The sequence below is a fragment of the Vitis vinifera genome, chromosome 19, assembly GCF_030704535.1.
Source record: "Vitis vinifera cultivar Pinot Noir 40024 chromosome 19, ASM3070453v1".
NCBI classification, from domain to species: Eukaryota; Viridiplantae; Streptophyta; class Magnoliopsida; order Vitales; family Vitaceae; genus Vitis; species Vitis vinifera.
In genome coordinates this window covers 8,191,328-8,212,834 of record NC_081823.1, presented here as the reverse complement: position 1 = coordinate 8,212,834, position 21,507 = coordinate 8,191,328, and the positions used below count along the sequence as shown (strand labels likewise).

The window sequence follows — 21,507 nt, the reverse complement described above, 5'->3', positions numbered from 1 at the left end:
GGTGAAATTGATATTTAGTAGATTTGGTTATGCAATTACTAATAAGGTTTTTAATGAAACAATAATTATCAAAACATTTAAAGAATATTATACTTTTTTTTCCTTCACTAAAGTTTCCCATCCATATTATTGTAAATATAATTGAAAACAACCATAAAAATATAAATTAAAAATTAAATTAATTAAAAAAATATAAAATAATTCAAACAAGCGTAATTATATTATTAATATACATTTAGATATATTATCTATTTATATAATCATATATAATATATAATTGACACATATTAACTCTTCATTAACATTTATTTATTTTCATTTTTCACACATTAAATTATTAATAATTAGTTACCATAATAAATTTTAATTAAAATAATTTATTTAAAGTGTTCTCAACTCTCAAGTAGAAAATTAAAAATGTGTGTAAACAAAAAAAAGTTGAATTCCAATTCCCTTTCCATTTCCCTAAAATTCCCACTTAAGAAACTTCTCTCCTATTCGGCCATGAATTCAAAATCCCGCCGAAGGTTAAAAACAAGCGAATGAAAAAGCATTTTCCTTTTTCCTTCAAATTCCAACGCTGAAAAGACATTCTGGCACTTTCCGGGGAAAAAAAAGCTCTGGAGTTTCACGCCTTGTGGTTTTCAAAACGCCGATGGCAGTGAAAATCTGAACCCACGAGTCAATTGCTAGGGTTTTTCGTTTACTGCTCAGATTGATAAGCTAGAGTTTTGGATTACTGAAACATGAATTTGGGCGATCTCAACAAGGTATGGGAAGTGAAGCCCCTGAAAAAGGCTGGAGAAGATGAAGCGAGGAAGATTCTGGAGAGGGTAGCCAAACATGTCCAACCCATTATGCGGAAACACAAATGGAGAGTCAAGCTTCTCTCTGAATTCTGGTAAATTTTTTCTCAACATTTGTTTGGTTCCCGAGAATATATGAAGGGAAAACAAAACGAAAAATGAAAACGAAATTCCGCTCCTTTGCCCTTTCCTCTTATTATTCAAGGGTAATCAAGGTTTGAGCTTTGATTGACTTCAATTTGTAATTATTTCCGTTTGATGGCTGAATTGTGGGAATTTATTTTTCAAACTGTTTTGTTCGAAAAGATTTGTATACAAAATTTGAGTTCATTTTAATGCAGATAGATAAGTAAAAGAAAAATGATGGGACTCTACGAATCACCCTCAGAAACCTTGGGCTTATCTCATACAAACTAGAATTGAAGGCAGGAAGGTTTTGTGTTTTCATTATCCTTTTAGAAAATAGGCTGACCAGCTTTATTCACTACAACCTTAAAGAGTGAACTAATCACTGTAATACTAAAGAACTTGAACTGGTTGACGAAAAAAATTTAGTGTTGGTGTGAATACACTTTTTGTTTTTAAAATGAGAAAATAGTAATTACTTTTATATAAGATACCGAACCTCCAAGAGGTTTCCATTGAAATTTCTGAAGGCGATTTAGAAAGATATAAGGTAAAATCTTTACTTTTAATATGAGATGTTTTACTTTTATATAAAAATTGCTAATTTTAAAAATGAAAAGCAGGAAGTGTATCCAAATGGACAACGAAAGACTCACGAAACTATGAAACATTAATGATTTTGGAAATACGAACTCTTGTGACCCTTTGACTAGACTCAAACAAAACATGGGCTGAAATCCACATTGAATCACATAAAATCTCAATTAGGCTCACCATCATGCAAAGTGTGCCAAATCATAGTTTGGGCCTTAGAGTCCAATATTCTACACCTTTGGTAAACTTTTATTGGTGCTTGCCACTTGTCTCCATCAACTATCCCAACTTAGGAAGCTCAACCCTGACAAGTTACAAGGTATGGAATTTCTCATAAATGTCATGATTCTATTGATGAAACTCATTGTTTGTGGTCTATGTACAATCTGAAAGTGGTCTCCCCCTCCATTTCACGAGATACTTTGCTAACACCCTGCCCCAGTTGAAAGAATTTGGTGATCAACTACATCTTCTATCTTCTCTTTCAATAATCAAGGGGCTGGGGGGAGGTGAGCATTTGGATCATTAATTGATGTAGTGGCTTTAGGATCGGAATCAGGGGTGAGGTTTTCAATATTGAAAATGTTACTAATGCCCATATTTTCTGGCAAGCCAAGTACATAAGCATTGGAGCTTATTTTCTTGAGAATTTTATAGGCATCATCATTCTTGGAGTGGAGTTTCTTGTAGACACCTCTAGGATATTGTTTAGGCCTTATTCACACCATAACCATGTCACTTTCCATAAATTCAGAAAATTTTCTTGTCACATCAGCATATGCCTTATAATTTTCATGGCTCAAAACGAATTTTTGTCGAATATCATCATGTATCTCATGCATATGCCTGCTAAAAGCATCAGCTTCAACACTAGTTCATATGTCCATTAGTAAAGGAACCAAATCAATAGGCTTTATAGGAAGAAATCCAGGTTACAATCTCAAATGGACTACAACCAGTAGACCAGTTCATGGAGATATCATATGCAATTTCAGCCAGTGGAAGAATTTGATCTCAACTAATAACAGCTTCTCCGACTATGCAGCAAAGTAGATCACCCAAGCTTCCATGTATAACTTTTGTTTGGACATTTGTTTGAGGGTGAAAAGCAGAAGAAAATTTTAATTTGGTGTTTAGAAATTTCCAAAAGTTTGCCAAAAGTAACTCATGAGCCTTCCATCCCAATTGAAAATAATGGTTTTTAGGAAACAGTGGAAACCATGAAGGCAGACAATTTCCTTGAAGAAGAGTTTAGCAATGTGGATAGCATCTGAAGTGTTTGAGCTCAGGATAAAGTGATCTTAGAGAAACAATCTACCACCACAATTATGCAATCAAGCCCTCTGATAGTGTTTGGCAAAGCAAGGACAAAATCCATGCTTAGGTCTTGCTATGGCTCATTTGGTACAGGGAGTGGCATGCATAGACTTGTATTTTTCTTTTTCCCTTGGCTGCTTGGCAGGATTGACATCTTGGGACATTCTCAGCCACATCCCTTTTCAAACCTGGCCAACAAAAATGATCTTCTCATGCCACATGCTCATGGAATGATGTGTTGGGTAGGCAACATCGAGTCCCTTAGAAGAGATATCCATCATATAATGAAAAATCAGCATATTCTCCCAAATTTCCAGCTACTAGAGCAGCATATATAATTCTAAAATCTTTGCAAGAAGGATTAGCTCTCTTGAGTGAGTTAAATCCCACGACTTGTGCAGCCATGGAAGAAAGAATATACACCACTCCGCTAAGAGTGTCAAATGCCTTGTTCACAACACCAGATTTGTGCTTAATGACGTAGGGGTATTATTATAAAAATGAGACCCATTGCCCATGTTGGTGATTAAAATTCCTTCAAGAGTTTGGATATTTGAGAGCTTCATGATCAGAATATAAAACAAACACCTTTGGAAGAAGATAATGATGCAAGTGCCGCAAAGCTTGAACCAGTGCATCACATTTTTTGTTATCGGTAGAATATTTCTGCTTTGCTTAATAAATATGCCAGAACATAGTTTGGGCCTTAAAAGTCTAATCTTCTATGCCTTTGTTAAACTTTTACAGGTGATTGCCACTTGTCTCTATCACATTTTTTGTTTTCTCCTATGTTTTATGTGTAATAAAGGGTTAAGTTTTTTTTACTTGGATTTTAGATTATATCCCATTTGGTTGCCAAGAAACTTGAGGTAAAGGTAAGTAGAAAATTTGGAATGCTAGCATTACAACTCTAACCTCAGTTGAAGTTCCTTTTTAATTTTTGATGCTTTCTTAGCCACCGAATAGATTTTTCAAGCTGTTTTTGTTTCACTTCATTGTTCATTTTGCCCTTTCGTTTTATTTTCTTCCCCCATGGAATTAAAATGAATAAATGAAATTGCAGCCCAAACAATCCGGCTCTTCTAGGGTTGAATGTAGGGGGTGGCATTCATGTGAAGTTGAGACTTCGGAGGCCCAACAGAGATTGGGATTTCTTCCCATTCGATCAAATTCTTGATACCATGCTTCATGAGCTTTGCCACAATGTCCATGGTCCTCATAATGCAGATTTCTACAAGCTTTGGGATGAAATCAGAAAGGTTTTTTTCTTCTACTCCACAGCTTGTTTCAAGTAATGATAACTGATATATATATACACTATATCTATTTATATATGTATGCATTTTGTTTCACCGCCTTTTAGGCATTTCTAATGCAAGCCCTTTTAATACCTAACAAAAAAAAAAAAAAAAATCTATTTATATAGGTATGTATTGAGTTATTGGAGTTGCATAAAAGCTCTACCTGGGGGTGGGTTATACCGTTGTAGACGCTTTTGTAATCTTGTTTTATGCTTTTGTACTTAACTTGTAGGTCTTTGTTAGAGATAATGCAAGGTTAGCTCCATAACTTATCAAGAATTAGTTATGTCCTATTCTTGAATATTCAGAGTTTCATGTCCTGTAGCATAATTGCCTAGGGATTGCAATATTTCCTTTGCCAACTACTTGTGTTGTATTGGCTTAGTTTGTTAATTCTATGCCTAAATATCTGTATGTATCCATTATTCAAATATGGTTTAGCCTCCACTTCTTTGAATTTCTGCTAGTTTCCTTAGTATCAGAGCACAACATTCATCAATGACACTTGCCACTGAATCTTCCAATACCTCAAATCCTACAACCCAAATAGTTGTATCAGTCAATCCCATTAATACCTAGAACATTCAGATTATAAACCCAACAACTCAGTCAGGCATTGTTTGATTGACAACAATTTTCTCATATGGAGGCATCAATTTTCTCCTCTATGATTGCAAGCATGTTTGCTTCCATGGTTGGATGCAGCACTGCTTGTGATATTTGGTGCACCTTAGAGAAAGTCTACCTCACAACACACAGCGAAGCTAATGTAGTATAAACTACAATTACAGAGTTTGAAGAAAGGTTGATTGAGCATGAGGGTGTATCTTGTAAAGATGAAGTTGTGTGCTGATGTGCTTGCTTCAATAAGGATTTGATCTTAGAAGAGGATCAAATCCTCTACATACTAGTTGGGCTTAGCATTGAATGCAAATTTGTGGTTGTCTTGACCACTTCTTGGTTGGAACCAGACTCATTGTCTGATGTGGGTGCTTTATTTCTTGCCCATGAGAATTAAATTGAGCACTACATAGCAAACACTAATGTCATACAACCAACAATGAATTTGATGTTTCAAAATCAACAGAAGAGTTTAATGGTTGCAATAATACCTTTTAATAGAACAACCACCAATAAATTACCAAGTGCAGGATGCAATGGTTGTGGTTAAGGAATAACTTGGAACAAATGTTCCAAGCCTCAATGTCAACCCTATGGGAAAAAAAAAATATTATTATTATTATTATTTTTTATAGGAAAAATATTATTATTAATTGGCCCCAAATTTCTCAAGCTTGAAAAGCAACAATAGGCCTTCCATCTTTAACAACATGGGAATGCAACCAACAACACTAATCCTTTTGCAGCATTGGCCACCACCTTCGATTTGCTCACTAACAATTCTTGCTTCTCAGACTTGGGTGCCACAAACCATACAACCAATGATTTGAGCATGTTTGATCTTTGGTTTGAGTATCATGATACAAACAAATTTTGCATGGGTAATGGTGTAGGTTTGACAATCAATTATATTAGTCTTTCTTTCTTTGTTTACCTAATTCTTCTTAAGTTTTTGCTCTTTCCAATCTCTTAGATATACCTCACACTTATTAGAGTCAATTTGCAAAAGATAATGGAGATTTCTTTGAACTTCACCCTACTTTTTGTCTTGTGAAGAAACAAGTCATAGGGAATGCCATTGCTCTAAGAGGAGCTCCATGAAGGATTGTACCATTTCTCCACCATCTAAGATCAATTCCTCCACATCAAGTCTAGTCTTCCATGTTTAACATTTACTTCGAGTTTTATGGTTTTGCTAGTGAATTAAAGTATTCAGCTAGTTCCAATACCAAGTCAATCTCTTCAATTGTTAATCAATCAATTGTTTATTTAAATTCCAGTAATAAGGTTCTAAATTTATGGCATAAAAAGCCTGGACGTCTATGCTTTGTTTGGCAATTGTTTTTGAAAATAGTTTATAGTTTTCTATTATCCAAAATAAAAAAAGCAGGAAAACATGTTTGACAATTAAAAAATAAAAAACAGTTTTTTATTCTTTAAAAAAAAAAGTGTTTTCAAAGAATATTTTTTAGTTGTTTCACTGGTTTTCTTAGGGTTTTAAAAAATAATTGTACAAATATGGAGAATGATTAAAAATAAAGCATTACATATAAAAGTTATTTTTAAAAGATATTTAAAAACATAGAAAACAAGTTAATAATATTTTAGAATTCCAAATAGACCTTTATTCTACAAAACATCTGAGAATAGTTTTTAAAAACTGTTATCAAAAACTGTTTTTAAAAACATTTCCCAAACAAAGCTTTAGCCTCTCAAGTAAGGAAAATTTTATCTGATGGTGAAGTACCTGTTTCTATCATCAAGAATTTTATTTTTGCTTTGCTTGGTAATTTGGAAAGAGTCACAAACTTCCTTTTTTTCTTGTTTTTTTGTTTTTATTTCAATACTATTTACATTGAGCCTTTGCAGCTGGTCCACTCTAGTCTTTAGGGGGCAGCACCAATGTGTTGCACAAATAGGTTTAAATATTATGTAAGCTTTGTTGGTGTCTATTCCCATTATACTTACATTTATTTCCTCAAATGTAAGTCTGAGGTGGGTTAATTATTCCTCCATTTTAAGGCTCAAGCTGAATTGTTGCTCATCACCAAATCAAACTTCTTCAAACCAAGTCAACTTCTGCTAGTTCAGGAACCTCATTTCTTGGTCCATTAAGCTTCAATTAATGGACCAACTTTCTAGATCGTGCTCCTCAATTAAGCTTCAAACACCAGACCAACTTTCTTGATCCTTAGATTAGCATTCTCCATCATCAACTGGTGCTGGTTCTCCTATTCCAGCCTCTAAATCAACCTTTGCCACTCCTAAAATTCCTCTAGTCCTTTTTGTACCAACTCGTGAGAGTCAAACTGAATCTCATGCTCATGGTGATGTTCATCCTATGATTATCTGATCCATTGAAGGGTATTTAAACCTAAGCCACTGAACTTGTTCTTACAAGACTGACTGGGTATTAGATCCAGATGATAGAAAATCTGCATTTGGATTTTGCATCTTTCTTGGCAACAGTCCTATGACCTGGAGTTCAAAGAGGTAAACTAACCTCAAGATCAAGCACAGAGGTCGAATATAGAAGCCTAGCTAATGCTGCAATAGAGACAGTTTGGCTTCACTCCCTGCTTAAAGAACTTAGAATTTTGCAAACCAAAGTTCCAATTCTTTGATGTGACAATTCAAGAGTTGTTTCCTTTAGTGCCAATCTTGCCTTACATTGCAGAGCTAAACATATGGAGCTTGACTTGTGTTTTGTTTGAGAAAAGGCCCTTGAGAAGTCCTTATTAGTACAGCATGAGGAATTGAAGATAAATGCTTCAAGATCATAAGGAAACATTGTATTTTCATTGTTTTATTCCTTCCAAGACCCAAATGTAGTAATAGTCAATGGAGAAAAGAGGATAAGTTTAGGACCTAGATATTTAGTGCTTTCTGCTTTCAGTTTGATTGTTGATGCTCATTAGTCTATTTAACTTTCATGCAAAATATGTCCATTATCAACTTACTATTTTATATGATTTCCCACTACAACATATGCTATACTTATGGTTGTAGAAAATTTCCCATTAAACCTCGTTGTAGTAAGAATTATAGTACTTAGTTAAAATGTGATTCCCATTGTAGATGCTTTCTCAAATATTTTCAATTTTCTAGTGGTGAATGGTTATATTGTATGTGTTTACATAGCTTATGATCTTTTTGTTGGTTATTCTGTGTTATATTTCTGTCTAGATAGCTTGAGTATGAATCTTCCTTATCTTTTTCACACAAGTTAGGCCTTGCAAAAGAGGGTTGACTTTGTGCTGGGGTTGGGAAGTCATACCTATTTTGGAAATTATGTAGATGGCATGGAGATGGATTTTGGATACACTAAGGCATAATTTTCTATTTCAGAATGAATCAAATGAAAATTTTGGGAAAACCAGTTTTGAGCTGAAGAATTATTAGACGTTGTTTATTTTTCTTTTTATTTTGCTTCTTTTACTTCTATGGTATGCTTATTGCCACATGCAGGAGTGTGAGGAGCTGATGGCAAAGGGCATAACTGGAACAGGGGAGGGGTTTGATCTTCCTGGGAGGCGTTTGGGTGGTTTCTCTCGTCAACCTCCTGTTTCATCTCTACGCCAAACTGCACTTGCTGCTGCAGAAAAGAGAGCCCGTCTAGGATCTCTAGTGCCATCTGGTCCTAAACGCCTTGGAGGTGATAGCAGTATCATGGATGCACTTAGTCCAATACAAGCTGCTGCAATGGCTGCAGAAAGGAGATTACAGGATGATATCTGGTGTGGCTCCCAGAGTTGTGAAGCTTCAGAGGGTGGTGAAAGTAGCTCTGATCTCTCTGACAGGCATGTACATAGGGAGCAAAGTGCTGGAATGTCAAGTCATGGTAGTGGTAGAGGTGCACTTGATTTGGATGTGACATCTCGAAAAAGAAGTCATGAAACTGGTAACTGGCCATTTTCTTGGTCCTTTAGTAGTCATCCAGATACATGCATCATGGATATGCTTCAACTTCAGAACCCCATACTTAACCATGATACAAGGTTCAAAAAAGTTGTGAATCAGATTAATATTTTGTTTTCTCATCTTCTAATTGTTATCCAGGATCAAGTTTTGTGGATCTATCCAAGTGTGCTTCAGCCTCTGGGTCTGTGCTTGGCCACAATGCAACTCACAATACTGAGGAATCGATTATGTGGGAGTGTGGAATTTGCACTTTGTTGAATCCAGTAAGTATTTCAATCATTGCACTCATGAATTTATTTAATTGGTAAATGGAGATCTCAACTCTTTCTCCCTCTCTCTTTCTCATGTTTTGAATTTTTTTTTTTTACTTTGCTTATTGTATTTGGCTATTTCAATAACTAACTCTAGCTTCACTAGGTGCAAACCTACATATCTCTAGGGTTGGGGAAGTGGACGAGATATGTTTATAGCATCTTTGACATTCAAAACTTGCATTAACTCTATTGGCTCCTTGCTAGTACGGGAGCCACTTGATGGACAAGGGGGCAAGTGACTCACCACAAACAAACCGCCCCAACCCCCTGTTTCGCTCTGAGAACTTTTTATCCCCTACTCAAAGGAGTCAGCCTTGACCATTAAGCTACAGTCAGTAGTTTTGCTTTACTTATTTATTTTTTTGGTGCCTCCCCTGAAATAAACTTACAAAATCTTGCACTCCCACCCCAGATTAATTTCCAGGCCTCTGCCGCTGCTCCTTGCTTTAGAGTCTCTAACAAGCCGGGTTCATGTCTTTTCCTATGATTCATCTTGCTTTATGTTAATGTTTTTGTGAGCAGAGTTACTTTTTTCCTTTGCTTTGGATACCTTCCCACTGGAACTCATGTGTCTTTTGCTTGTAAATGATGGTGCATTGCTGCAGCCATTAGCTCCTATATGCAAGGTTTGCAGCACTGAGAAGCCAAAAGATGTTGGTATCAAGTACAAAGTCTGGTCATGTAAATTCTGTACTCTGGAAAACAACGTAGAGTTAGACAAATGTGGTGCATGCGGACAGTGGAGATATTCTCATGGCCCACCAGTGTCAACTCGTGCACCCAATCTTGGCACTTGAGAGGTACCCCTCAAAATGGTCCATAAACTCTCTGCACATATATATGGCTACTATGATCCTGTCATTTTTTGGAGATATTTACCTTTATAGTTTGGTTAGAATGGTTCTCATATCATGTTTTGGATTTAAATATGAACAAAGAAGTATAGTTGTTGCTTGAGGAGAAAAGCAAAGTTCTACTGTGAAGTACCTATTCCTTATTCTGCCTTTAATACCCCTCAACCGTTCCCCATCCTGCCTACCATAATTATAATTGATATGTACCTAACCATTATGTGGGCTTGATGGCTTACATTTAAGATCCAACTGTGGGGGTGAGGTTGGCCACTAGGAAGAGAAAGCCAAAACTGCTCAGAAGCTAGACGATATGCTATTTTTATACCTGTATAATCACATACAGGGAGCAGATAGCATGCGTTCCTCTTCATGGCAGCAAAGCCACTGACCATGCCAAAGAAGCCATTGATGAGGTACGTGCTCGGCAATTATGAATAAGGCTTTGATTCAATATCATGTGAGCAATAGCAATCTTCATGGTTTGGTGGATATCAGGAGCAGGTGCACACATTTGGGCTACTCAGAATTTTGGGCTTTTGGGCTGGGGCCACAAATTGAAAGAGGCCAATAGAATGGGCCTGGTCTGGGCCCAGCACCTGATATTTTGGTGAGAGAGGTTGAACCACCACAGAAAGGGACAGTGATAATAACCAGAGCTCATGTGAAGAAGCTGGATAAAGAATGAAACTTTTGATCAACCCTCCTGAACTTCAGTTACTTTTAACATTTTCCCGATTGGGATCATAGAAAATATATACAGAAATGGTGATGTTAGATAAGGAAAATCCCACAACTTGCAATGCAAGTCACCATCATCATCTGCCATGGATCCAGCAAATCACATGCCATAACACACATAACAACATCACCCACTTTCATTCTAACTCCTATGCTTTGTATGGGATGAATTTCAGTCATTTAACTAATTGGCTTTCCTCTAAATATCTTTAGAGAAAGATTGTGAAGCATGTGGTTGGTCTAAGTGGGAATCACACTTGGGTTACCAAGACTTGCAAAAGTTAAGTGCTGAAACCTAAAGCTGTGGGAATGAGAGGATGTGCAGATTTGAAAAAGAAACACTTGTTTCAACCCCAAAACACTGCAGGCATTAATTTTATGTTTTCCATGCGATAAGGGTCAAAAGGGGGGAAAAGAGAGAGAGAGAAAGGAGATATGAGTATGAAGAGTTGAATATTTCACATCTTAGTTGAATACCCTCATTTTTCAGCTGATGGGGGCTTTGGTTTGGCAATCTTTGGACACACACTTCTTACATACAAACAGACAACCAACATTGGAGGCTTGAATCATGACTGATTAGGTATTAGGTATCCTTGTATGTATATACTACTCCCACACTGAACTAAGATGATACCTTCTTTAATTATTATTATTATTATTATTATTATTAAGATTTTAATACTGGTAAGTGTTAAATTTATTTATTTTTCATGTTAAAAATATTTTAAAAAATCAATTATTTTATTCTATTTAAAAACCTAATAATTTGAAAAAAAAAATTACATATTTCCAAATATCCCAAGAATTGCTTTCATAATAAAAATTTTATAATGATTAAGTATATAATTGTTTGGAAACTGGAAATTATATAATAATTAGGGTTTTTAATTATGTTTAGTTGCTAAAAAAATATTAAAAAAATTCTAAGTTAAAATTTATTTTCATATGCTTTATCTTGGAATGTATAAATTTGTGATCCAAATATGTATAAATCCCAACTTTTTTATTTATTTTTTTTCAAATTAATTAGAATTGATGATTCTAATGGATATCAAGATAAGTGTGAAGTATGTTTTGGATTTCTAATTAAAAATTTCATTGAAATTAATGATTCGATTTTGCCTTATAGTAAATCCTTTTCTTTTTTTTTTTTTCTTTTTTTTATCCAAATTGTACAAAATTAAAATATTTTAATTTTTTTCAAGAACACGAATTATCCAAAATTTTCAAAAATAAATTTTATTTTATTTTATGTGAGGATTAACCATATTTAAGTGTTAATAAAATTAAAAATTGAAAAGAAAAAAAGAGAGAAAAAATGATTTTTTTTTCTCATTAAGGCAAAAAATTTTAATTTTTTCCCATTAAGATAAAATTTTCTAATTTTATCTAAATCTAAAAATAAACTGCTTTAAAACTTAATTCAAAAAGCAAATAAACCCATAATTTTGTAAATATATTGAATAGGGTTCACCAAACATCCCAGAAAATTTAGTACAATATGAAAGAGGATTAATAACTCTTTATTCATTTTCTTTTTATAGACTTCACCTAACATCCCACTATGAAAATTTAGTATAATATGAAATATTGTTAATAACTCTTAATTCATTTTCTTAAATATTTTTAACCTAGACTCATGTGAAAATAATTAGTAAAATATTTTTCAAAAAAGTAAATTATTAATTTCACCTTGTGTTGACAATTGTTTTCAAGAATAATTTTTTTGTTCCCAAAGTAAAAAATAAAAAAATAAAACACATTTCACAATAGACTATTTTTTATTTTCTATTTCCAAGAATAGAAAAAAATGCATTTTTAAAGAACAATTTTTATTTGTTTTAAATTATTTTCATTTATTTTTTGAGAATTGTTTTAAAAAATAATCATACAAATATGTAAAACGATTAAAAATAAAACAATAGATAAAAACTATTTTTAAAAATATTAAAAACATTTTAAGTTCCAAAATAGATTTTTATTCTATAAAACATAATATAATAATTTTCAAAAACTGTTCTAAAAAGCTATTTTTAAAAAAACGGGCATCAAATAAACCCTTAGATTATAAAGAAAAAGTAAAAAAAAAAAAAATTTACATTGAATAAATTAATTTTATATACTATTTCAAAATTTTCATTTTTTTATTATAAAAATAAAATAATTTTAAAATAGGAAAAATTTTAACTAATCTTATATATATATATATATATATATATTTTAATATTTGAAAATGAAAACGTCTAAGCAACCACACCTAAGATTTTCCCCCTTTACAAGGGACTTTTTCTTCCCCTACCTGTTCACTCCTCCCTCTCATCACCTACATGGGATGTGAACTTCCTAAACTCTGCAACTCTTCCACTTTCCATTTTCACGGCCTCTTCAAGGTATCATCTTTCTTCTTCTTTCTCCCATCTCTTCCTCTGTTCTCCCCCCTACGTTCCAAAACAGAAGGAACACCTTTTGTGTTTGCCTTTCTCTTCTTGAGGCCTTCAAAGCAGTACTGCAACCACCAAGTGTGTCAGGTCCCAAAAGATTGCGAGACCCCATTTAGGTGTGCAAACTTGTACCTGCTGCTCTAAACTTAGGTGCCCATTTCATTTTTTGGTGGGTTTCTTGGAAAAGACAGTCAAAATCATTTCTTTGTGTCTCTTGAGTTGGGAGTATCTAGGTCTGACCCAGGTTGTTTTTCTGGTGCCTGATCTGCCTGTAGATTTTTAGGAGTTGGGTTTTCTTGGTTTTGGTGTGTTTTGCAAAAGACCCAGTTGTTGTCTGTTGGAATTGTTCCATTTTGGTTTGAGAAATCATTGATTTTCCTAGGGTTAGCAAATTAGGGTTGAGTTTTTTCCATAGTGGAGCCTTTTTCTGCTTCTATGGGTTATCTGCTGCCTTGTAATTAGGGTTTCTGATCTGCTTGTAGGTTTAGAGGTCTTTGCTGCTTGTGTTTCAGGATTGTAAAATACCAAGTTCTTTTTAGCTAGTTTCTTTGAATTTGAGCTGATAACCCATGGGTTTTCCTAGGATTTATCCAATTGGGGTGCCCAATTGTTTCAAGGCTGTAACTTTTTCCCTCAATTTCTGTAATATTGTTAGCGATTTAGACAACAAAATCGGTTGAGTTTGATCCCCTTTGACAGATTTTATGGGACATCTTCAGCTAGCTAATTTGGGTTTCTTTTAGGGTTTGATGTTTTGTTAAGCACTCTGGTGACTTCTGTTAAAAAAAATGTCTGCAAATGGTCAATGTTTTGTGGAGTGGAAAGAGCAATTTGTCTCCCAAGAGCGTGGCCACCGTGTGGTTCACTATTTCTTGAAGGATTCTGCTGGGAATTTCATCCTTGCAGTTGTGGGCACTGAGAGGAGTGTCAGACACATGTTCTACGTTGTTGCTGATGAGTTCTTGAATGCATACGGGTCGGAAAATTCTGTTCATGCTGGCTTCAAATGGAGATCCAGGCGGGAAGTTGTGGATTGGCTCACATCTATGCTATCAAAGCAGCATTTGCCTGGAGATGGATCGGGTAAGTTTTTTTTTTTTTTCATCAGGCTCAGGTTCTCATGATTTCTTCAGTCTACTTGCCATTGTAGAAATATTTTTATGAAGCAAACCATGACCTTATGCAAAATAGTCCTGCATTTTTCTCTTGTATCAGTTTCTAGGATTTGAATTCATTGAGGACGTCCATGAAAGTTGATTAAGATTTTTTAATGTTAAAGTTCAATACACATTAGACTCTTCAGCATTAAGAAGAAAAATGCTGACTGTGTTAAGAAGTGCATGGAGGATTCCTGGGTAGCAAATTTGTGAGCTTGGTCAAAAATGCTCCTTTTCCTTTACAGGATTTCTCTGTGATTTGTCTTTTGAAGAATATTCTTTGCAATACTGATTTTTCCTAAATTAGAGAAAATTGGAATCTGGAAAGAATGTTTCTTGGTGCTTAATCAGTCTGCATTTTACGAAATTATTTTGCTTCTTTAAGTGATTCCAGGGTGTTGGCTCCTCTTGCTACTTCTTTTTTTTTTTTACCTGTCTGTGATATACTGTCTTTCTTCCTTGCCTTTCTTGTGATAGATTGATTTCTTATTTACATTTTCTGTCATGTCTTTGACAAAGATTTTATTTGAATTTAATGAAGATTAAATCTTGATAACATTTTTAATGACAGAATCACCATCAAATGATCTGACACAAGGTTTAGGATCTTCCCAATTTGCAATGACTGGATTTGGTGCTCGACGGGCCCATATGCCAGATTACACGGTACTTATTTCTGTTATGTTCTGTTTTAGCTCCAGATCAATGCATATTTTCTTTATCTGACACTTGTGCAACAGGGTCGGTTTGCTAGGAACCTGGAAGGACATGATTCAGACATTGTATGGTCAGGTGTTGCATGGACATGCGGTAAACAGCTCAAGCATTACCCGTCATTTTGCAGGAATGGGACTACAATAGTGGTAAGTATCAGCTAATGTCTCAAAAGAGAAAGTATGACATGTAAGCCTAGGAGCTTCATGATTAAATCACATTTTGTGTTATAAAAAGAATGAACTGAAAAAAGCAGGAAAAATGCTGCATTAGAATTTTCTTGTGGCAATTGTTTTATACAAAAAGTTAGTTGCTATAGTTGTCCACATATTAAAACAAAACTTAGTGTTGTAATCAGCTATATATTGCTGTTTTTCATTCCAGAAAAATTTAATGGAGGAAATGACAATGAAATTATAAAGAACCATGTGGAATGTATAATGTGCCTCATATGTAACATGAACATTAAAACATGAGGTTATGTTTGGATACTGGTAAATACTAGCATGAGGATAAAAAGTAGGAAGTGATCTAAATCTCATATTTTGTTTACCGTCTAAGATATGAAGAGAAAATCAAATATGAGAAAAAATATTTAGAAACATGCATTTTCAAGTTCTTCTATGTAAGAGAGAAAATAAGAGATTAATTTAGGAAAACATGTGAACATAAATTATTACGTTTAAACCTATTTTTTTCCCCTCACTTTCTTTCCTCCATTTTTTCTCTCTAATTTGTTTTCCTCATACTTTTCTTAAACTCTCTCCAAGATCCAAACTGAGCCTAAGGGATTTCATTCCAGAACTTTCTCAGTATATTGTCCTCATGCAAAGGCTTGAGGCAAGCTTCATCATGGAAATCTTTTTTGAGATCTTAATATAATGGCAGCTCCATGATAGCATGTGATTTCATCACAGCTCAAAGCACATATGCATCATGAACATCATCATGAGGCAAGCCTTGTGCCTCATATGTAACATGAGCATCAAAGCACAAAGTGTTGCGCCCCATCTGGGCTTGATATTTCAAGAATGAACATTAAGGGATTTAATCCCTAAATTTTCTCAGTCTGAGTTTCCCATGAATTGGCCTGAGGCAAGCCTTGATGTGTAAACCTTATTTGAGATCTAAATGTAATGATAGCTGCATGTTAGTACAATTTTCTCTTTCAGTGGCCAATTTCTCAATATTTTTCTTTTTTCTGATATTCAGATACAATCCTTTGTGTTTGTCATGGCCAAAGAGGAGGATCACTATCTTGCATATCTGGAAGATATGTATGAAGACCGGAAGGGACAGAAAAAGGTCAGAGTGAGGTGGTTTCACCATAATCAGGAAGTCAAGGGTGTAATTCCTTTACGAAATCCTCACCCAAAAGAAGTGTTCATCACGCCTTATGCACAGGTTATCAGTGCTGAGTGTGTCGACGGTCCTGCCATAGTCTTAACTCCTGAACATTATGAGAAATGCTTAGCGGCTTTTCCACACGCCTTCTTATCCAGAGTTCATCTTTGTTTTAGACAGTTTAGAAGCCATAGGGTGAAACCCTTTGATTTGAGTAAATTACGTGGCTATTTTGATCAAGCAATTCTCTCTTGTTTGGATCTCAATCCTCTCCAGAAGCCCAATTCTGATTGCTATGGTCCAACTGCAGAAGAGGATGAAGAATTAAGCCCCGGTGACAATGTAAAGCAGGGAGCTAAGAGGACTAGAAGTTGTAGAGGGCGTCAAAGGTTTGTGAATGATCGTTCATGTGCCAGAATACCTCGTCGAGGGAGCCAGATGATGATGTATGAATCTCCACACATGAACTTAAAATATGATTTGTTAAGTCGGCGGCTACTTTCCCAGAAACATGTTGAGCCCCACCCTTGGCCTAACCCACTATTTAAGGTTGATGAAAAGATAGAATTGTTGTGTCAAGATAGTGGCATTCGAGGTTGCTGGTTCAGGTGCACAGTGTTACGGATATGTCGTAAACAAATGAAAGTTAGATATGTTGATGTGCAGGATGAAGATGGGTGTGGCAATCTTGAGGTATGCCCAGATGCCTGAAACACCTTTTAAAATTATTTCCCCATCTGAATAAACCCTTTAGATATGGTTTAGCAAATTTACATTTGAATTTTTATCATACACAATAATTTCAAATGGTTTTGAACTATAATAATGTTAATTTTCAGCTGTTCAGTAATTGGATCAAGTCTGGGATGTCTAGTTCAGGAATACCGGGTTACAACTTGGGCCCTATTTTAATAAACCCTGTATTTCCAAAATCCAAATACACACTTGCTCCTTTTTTTCCCCCTCTTGTTGTGAAAACATCCAGTCTTAAGTCTCACATATCAAGGATGACTTGTCATCAAGAAGATTGGATATCTTATGTCTATCTACTGGTGCCTGTAATGTGTTGGGAACATCTGAACGCATGTTCACCCTTTGGAATCAATGTATTTTTTCTGATGTCCATCTCCACTTTACTGGATATTGTGCTGGGAAATATAGGTGGTAAAGTTGGGATGGTAAGGAAATATATTGTGGCATATTTGTGTGAGAAATTTTTTAGGAAGAACCCTTCACACTGATCTTTGCTTCAATATTGGAATTCTGGGAGGGGATTTAATTTGTGTGGTTTTAAACAGGGGTATCTACTTGTTGCTTATGAATATTCAGTGAATTGGCTGGATATATATAGGCTGGCAAGTGAATAGTGTCAGCACTCAGCATTGTCAACCAGAAAATCTGGTGCTTGTTCTGGCTGTGGGTCATACAAAACAGGCATTTTAGCAAAAAAAAAAAAGGGGAAGGGGGGGAGTTGGGGTTTACTTAGAAAGAAACCATTTTGCTTGAAGAATATATATCATGAGTCTAGGTTATGCATTCAAATTCTGTTATGAATCGAAAACTCTTCCCTGGGGAAGTAAGTTGATTCATTTTCCTTTGTGTAGGAATGGACCTCAATTTTCAAGCTAGCTGCCCCTGATAAACTTGGCATGAGATGCTTGGGCCGCCCAACAATTCGACCAGCCCCTTCTAGCACTCAAACAGATGTTGCTTTGAAGGTTGGGACTCCAGTGGATGCATGGTGGAGTGATGGCTGGTGGGAGGGCGTTATAACTGAAGCCAACAACTTAGGAGATGGTCCTCTGCAAGTTTACATCCCTGGTATGCTTGTTGGGAAATCTTATGCAATTATTTTTCTTTTCTTTCTTTTCTCCATTTTTCTATTTATCCCTTCTTACCTCTTTCTAATGTAATTTTTTTATGGGGAAATTAGGTGAAAACTTGTTCTTGAATATGCACAGCAAGGATTTAAGAATTTCTAGAGATTGGGTAGGAAACCAGTGGGTTGATATTGAGGCAAAGCCTGATATACTGTCAGCCATATATGCAGCTATTAGCCCAGATGCAAAGATTTCCACCTCCTTGATCAGTAGTAAGGATGCTGCTGTCTTGTGTCCTATAGCTCCCATTAGTACCATGCAAAATGTTGTTGAAGATAAGTTGGACTTAGCTGCTCCAGTCAGTTCCTATGGCTTCCCTGAAGACATGGACTGTGTTAATGAAATGAAGCAGCCATCACGGGAAGATGGAGGGGGTGGAAATGATGCTGATCATGTCAATGATAGTCATAATAATGACAATTTAGATGAAGCCCATGGTGATGACAATGACGAGAACAATAACAATGATGAAGATGACCACAATGATGGTGATGACAATGATTGTGAGTTAGACCTGGAGGATTTTGAAACTGCTCGACAGAAATGTGTAGCAGTGGAGCTCATGGAAGTGGTGGCATAGCCCAACAACTTATGGAAGTGGTGGTGGTGGTTGATATTGGGAAGGAGCTTCATATTTTGGAGGTTTGGATTTTTGTAAATAGCAATAGTTGGTTGATGGCGCTGGAGGGGAGTTTATTTCATTTTGATATGACTTAGGGGACTTTGTAGGTGTACAGAAGCCATTTAGAATTTTATTTGTGATGTTTCTGTTGTTATGTTACCTAGAAGCCCATTGATGAGTAAAAATCTCACTCAAGGCTTTCATTTAGTGACTGGCTAATGTTCTTCTTGATTGTTTCCTTGTACCAACAAATTTAAATTACATTCTACAGTGCTAGAATTAGTCTCTTTTGCTTCCCTTTTTCCTTGGACCTCTGGAACACACTCTGATAGTCATTTGAAGTGTTACAACCACTCTTTTGGTTCCATTTTGCTGCATGATAGTTATTTGAAGTGTTTCAAAAGTGCATAAAAACATCCTTATCCATGTACAAGCCTTGGAGAAATTATTTCTCCTGTTTGTCTCATGAAAAGAACTAGCAGGTTGATGTATCATTACCCATTTATCATAATATAAAGTTTATCTCTTTCGTATTTCACCATAGAGCCATTAGGCTCAGTTTGAACATATTAATTCCTATAGGAGCTACACCAATACTCCTTGAACAAAGCATGTTTTTGCCTGTAAGACGGTATGAATTGCCCCTTGTGTATAATGGAAAAGAAAAAAATTGAAACAATAGGGGAATAGACGGAGTTTTAGAGACAAGATCTCTATAGTCTAAGCCATTTTTCTGCTGCTATGAAGTTCAAATCCACAAAAGGCATGGCTTCCTCCAGGCTGAGAGACTTGGACCATTTAACCCTTCTACTTCTATCTGCTCCCTTGCCCGTGTTGTTGAATTCTGCAAACATTGCAGTCCTGCATTTGCACAGTTCCAATACCTTGGTTAAAATCATTGAGAATTTAGTTGTATTGATTCTGATATCCATACCTTCTCCTCTCTGGCTTGTTCCAGTCACTCCATCCGCTAGGAGTTATCATATCAGCGATCCTGCTGTTTGAGTAAACTGCTGTTGAATATTTACCCCAAGCTCTTCCCAGGTAGATTTTTCCAGTTCCAATGATTGTGCAGTTTACAAAGGAGAATCCTGTGCCATCGTCAGGTGATTCCATGCGATGAGCTGCAATTGCTCCTGAAGTTGTCGCTATTGATTCAATGACACATCCCTAGTTCAACACAGCAACTTCAAGTATCAGAATCATACAGAAATACCCAACATTTGGATTGAAGCAATAACAGTAATTTCTATTATCAAAATGATCAAGATCAACCCCTTTACCTGATAGATTGATCTTGCCCCACCAAAGATAAAGTCAATGCTTCCTTGGATGTAACACTGGTTAAAGTAGTGTGTTCCAGACAGATCCATGAGGGTGTCCTGTGCTCCCAAGAGCCTGACATTGTAGAACATGGCTTTATCACCGTTTATATTCAGTGCCACTGCTTGCATTCCAGGCACTCCAGGCCTTGCAACCACTGAATTCTGCAAGCAGTACAGTATTCACATATCAGTTATATATATAAAAAAAGGGTCATTCAAGTAGTATTTGGCTTTACTGGAAAACTAGCCATTGTATCAAAGGAACCTCAATGGTGATCCCTGCTGCACAGAAATAATCAGATTCTACAGTCACAGAAGCTGTTCTGACTGTTCCCAATCGAAACCCATTGGAGTCCAAATCTGATGCTTTGTCGTGCCAAGTAATCACCACATCATCAGACCGAATTTGGCTCCCAATGAATGAAATGTATGGCTTGGATGCAGGTACATACACCTTTTCTCTGCACAGAAATGAAGAGAGACCATGCAGTTAAATAACTACCTCCACACCCATGTTTCTAGATCCCAAAACACAACTGCAAGGTTGAAAAACAAACTGTTTTTTTTCTTCGTCTCCTTCTTGAGGAAATGAAACACAAAAAGAAGCACAACCTTTTCATTTACAGACCTGTAAATTCCAGGACGAATCTGAATCTTCACTCTCTGTTTGTTTTGCACGGGAACCATATCGACTGCACCTTGAATTGTGTCTGAATCACCCCCTCCATTCTTGTCCACAACGATAACTTTGGTTGTATTATTCCGACATTTCACAGTCAACAAGGGTCTAGCCCTCCGCGCTGTGAAATCACTCCAAGTAATGAATCTCAGGTTGTCGTTTGCCTTTCCTTCACAACCACCACCTGAAAGAACTAAGATAAGACCCACAACACAAAGGCTTGCACTGAACCCAGAAAACCCCATATGCTCCTCCCTCAAAACTCAATATTTTCCCTTCTGGGTGTCTCAGATTTTTCTGAACAGATGAGTTGAACACAAAGGAAGGAAATGGTGCTTCAAAGCCTGTACATGTGAGAAGAAGAAATGAGCATACTTATACAGTGAGTGTGGAAGAAAAAACAGAAGGAGATTGAGGTAAAGAAGAGGAACAGAGATATAGAGATGTGGAGGAGGGAAAAGGTCAGTCATGAGAGTTTTGTGGAGAAAGCATGAAATCTAAGAACTGATAAAGAACAGTTTTAATGGGAGTGGAGGTTTTGATAATGGAGAAGGTGGTTTGTTGATGAGTAGTTAAGAAACTCTCAAGTTAATCTACAGTTATTTGCTTTTCTTGAGCTGAAACTGACCATCTTTGTCATAATCAATGCCAGTTAATTTAGGCCTTCCCTCTCCTTCCATTGGTGTGTTTTTTTTTTTTTTCGAACATGAGAAGTAGTGGGTGAAACAAGTAACTGTTGGTCTTTCACGA

The 21,507-nt window shown here is 35.8% G+C and overlaps 3 protein-coding genes across 4 annotated transcripts; 2 read left to right on the top strand and 1 right to left on the bottom strand.

The window, feature by feature from the left end:
- Positions 1–465: 465 nt before the first annotated feature.
- On the top strand, positions 466–9,983 carry LOC100260002 (DNA-dependent metalloprotease WSS1). The gene is made up of 5 exons (XM_002264346.4): positions 466–901; positions 3,907–4,102; positions 8,234–8,666; positions 8,825–8,949; positions 9,606–9,983. Exons 1-5 carry the CDS (start codon positions 747–749, stop codon positions 9,795–9,797), a joined length of 1,101 nt encoding a protein of 366 aa, XP_002264382.1. The 5' UTR covers positions 466–746; the 3' UTR covers positions 9,798–9,983.
- A 2,849-nt stretch (positions 9,984–12,832) lies between these two features.
- On the top strand, positions 12,833–19,049 carry LOC100265203 (uncharacterized). Of its 2 annotated transcripts, XM_010646249.3 has the most exons (7): positions 12,847–12,985; positions 13,780–14,119; positions 14,765–14,859; positions 14,934–15,056; positions 16,120–16,944; positions 17,856–18,072; positions 18,185–19,049. In XM_010646249.3, exons 2-7 carry the CDS (start codon positions 13,825–13,827, stop codon positions 18,709–18,711), a joined length of 2,082 nt encoding a protein of 693 aa, XP_010644551.1. In that variant the 5' UTR covers positions 12,847–12,985; positions 13,780–13,824; the 3' UTR covers positions 18,712–19,049. The 2 variants fall into 2 exon arrangements, with proteins under 2 accessions (XP_010644550.1, XP_010644551.1); XM_010646248.3 differs by having other exon boundaries at positions 12,833–14,119.
- A 170-nt stretch (positions 19,050–19,219) lies between these two features.
- On the bottom strand, positions 19,220–21,232 carry LOC100242915 (pectinesterase QRT1). The gene is made up of 5 exons (XM_002264261.4): positions 20,707–21,232; positions 20,344–20,539; positions 20,037–20,240; positions 19,688–19,923; positions 19,220–19,614 (listed from the first exon to the last, which is right to left on the bottom strand). The coding sequence occupies exons 1-5, from the start codon at positions 21,000–21,002 to the stop codon at positions 19,467–19,469; spliced, it is 1,080 nt and encodes a 359-aa protein (XP_002264297.1). The 5' UTR covers positions 21,003–21,232; the 3' UTR covers positions 19,220–19,466.
- Positions 21,233–21,507: the final 275 nt, after the last annotated feature.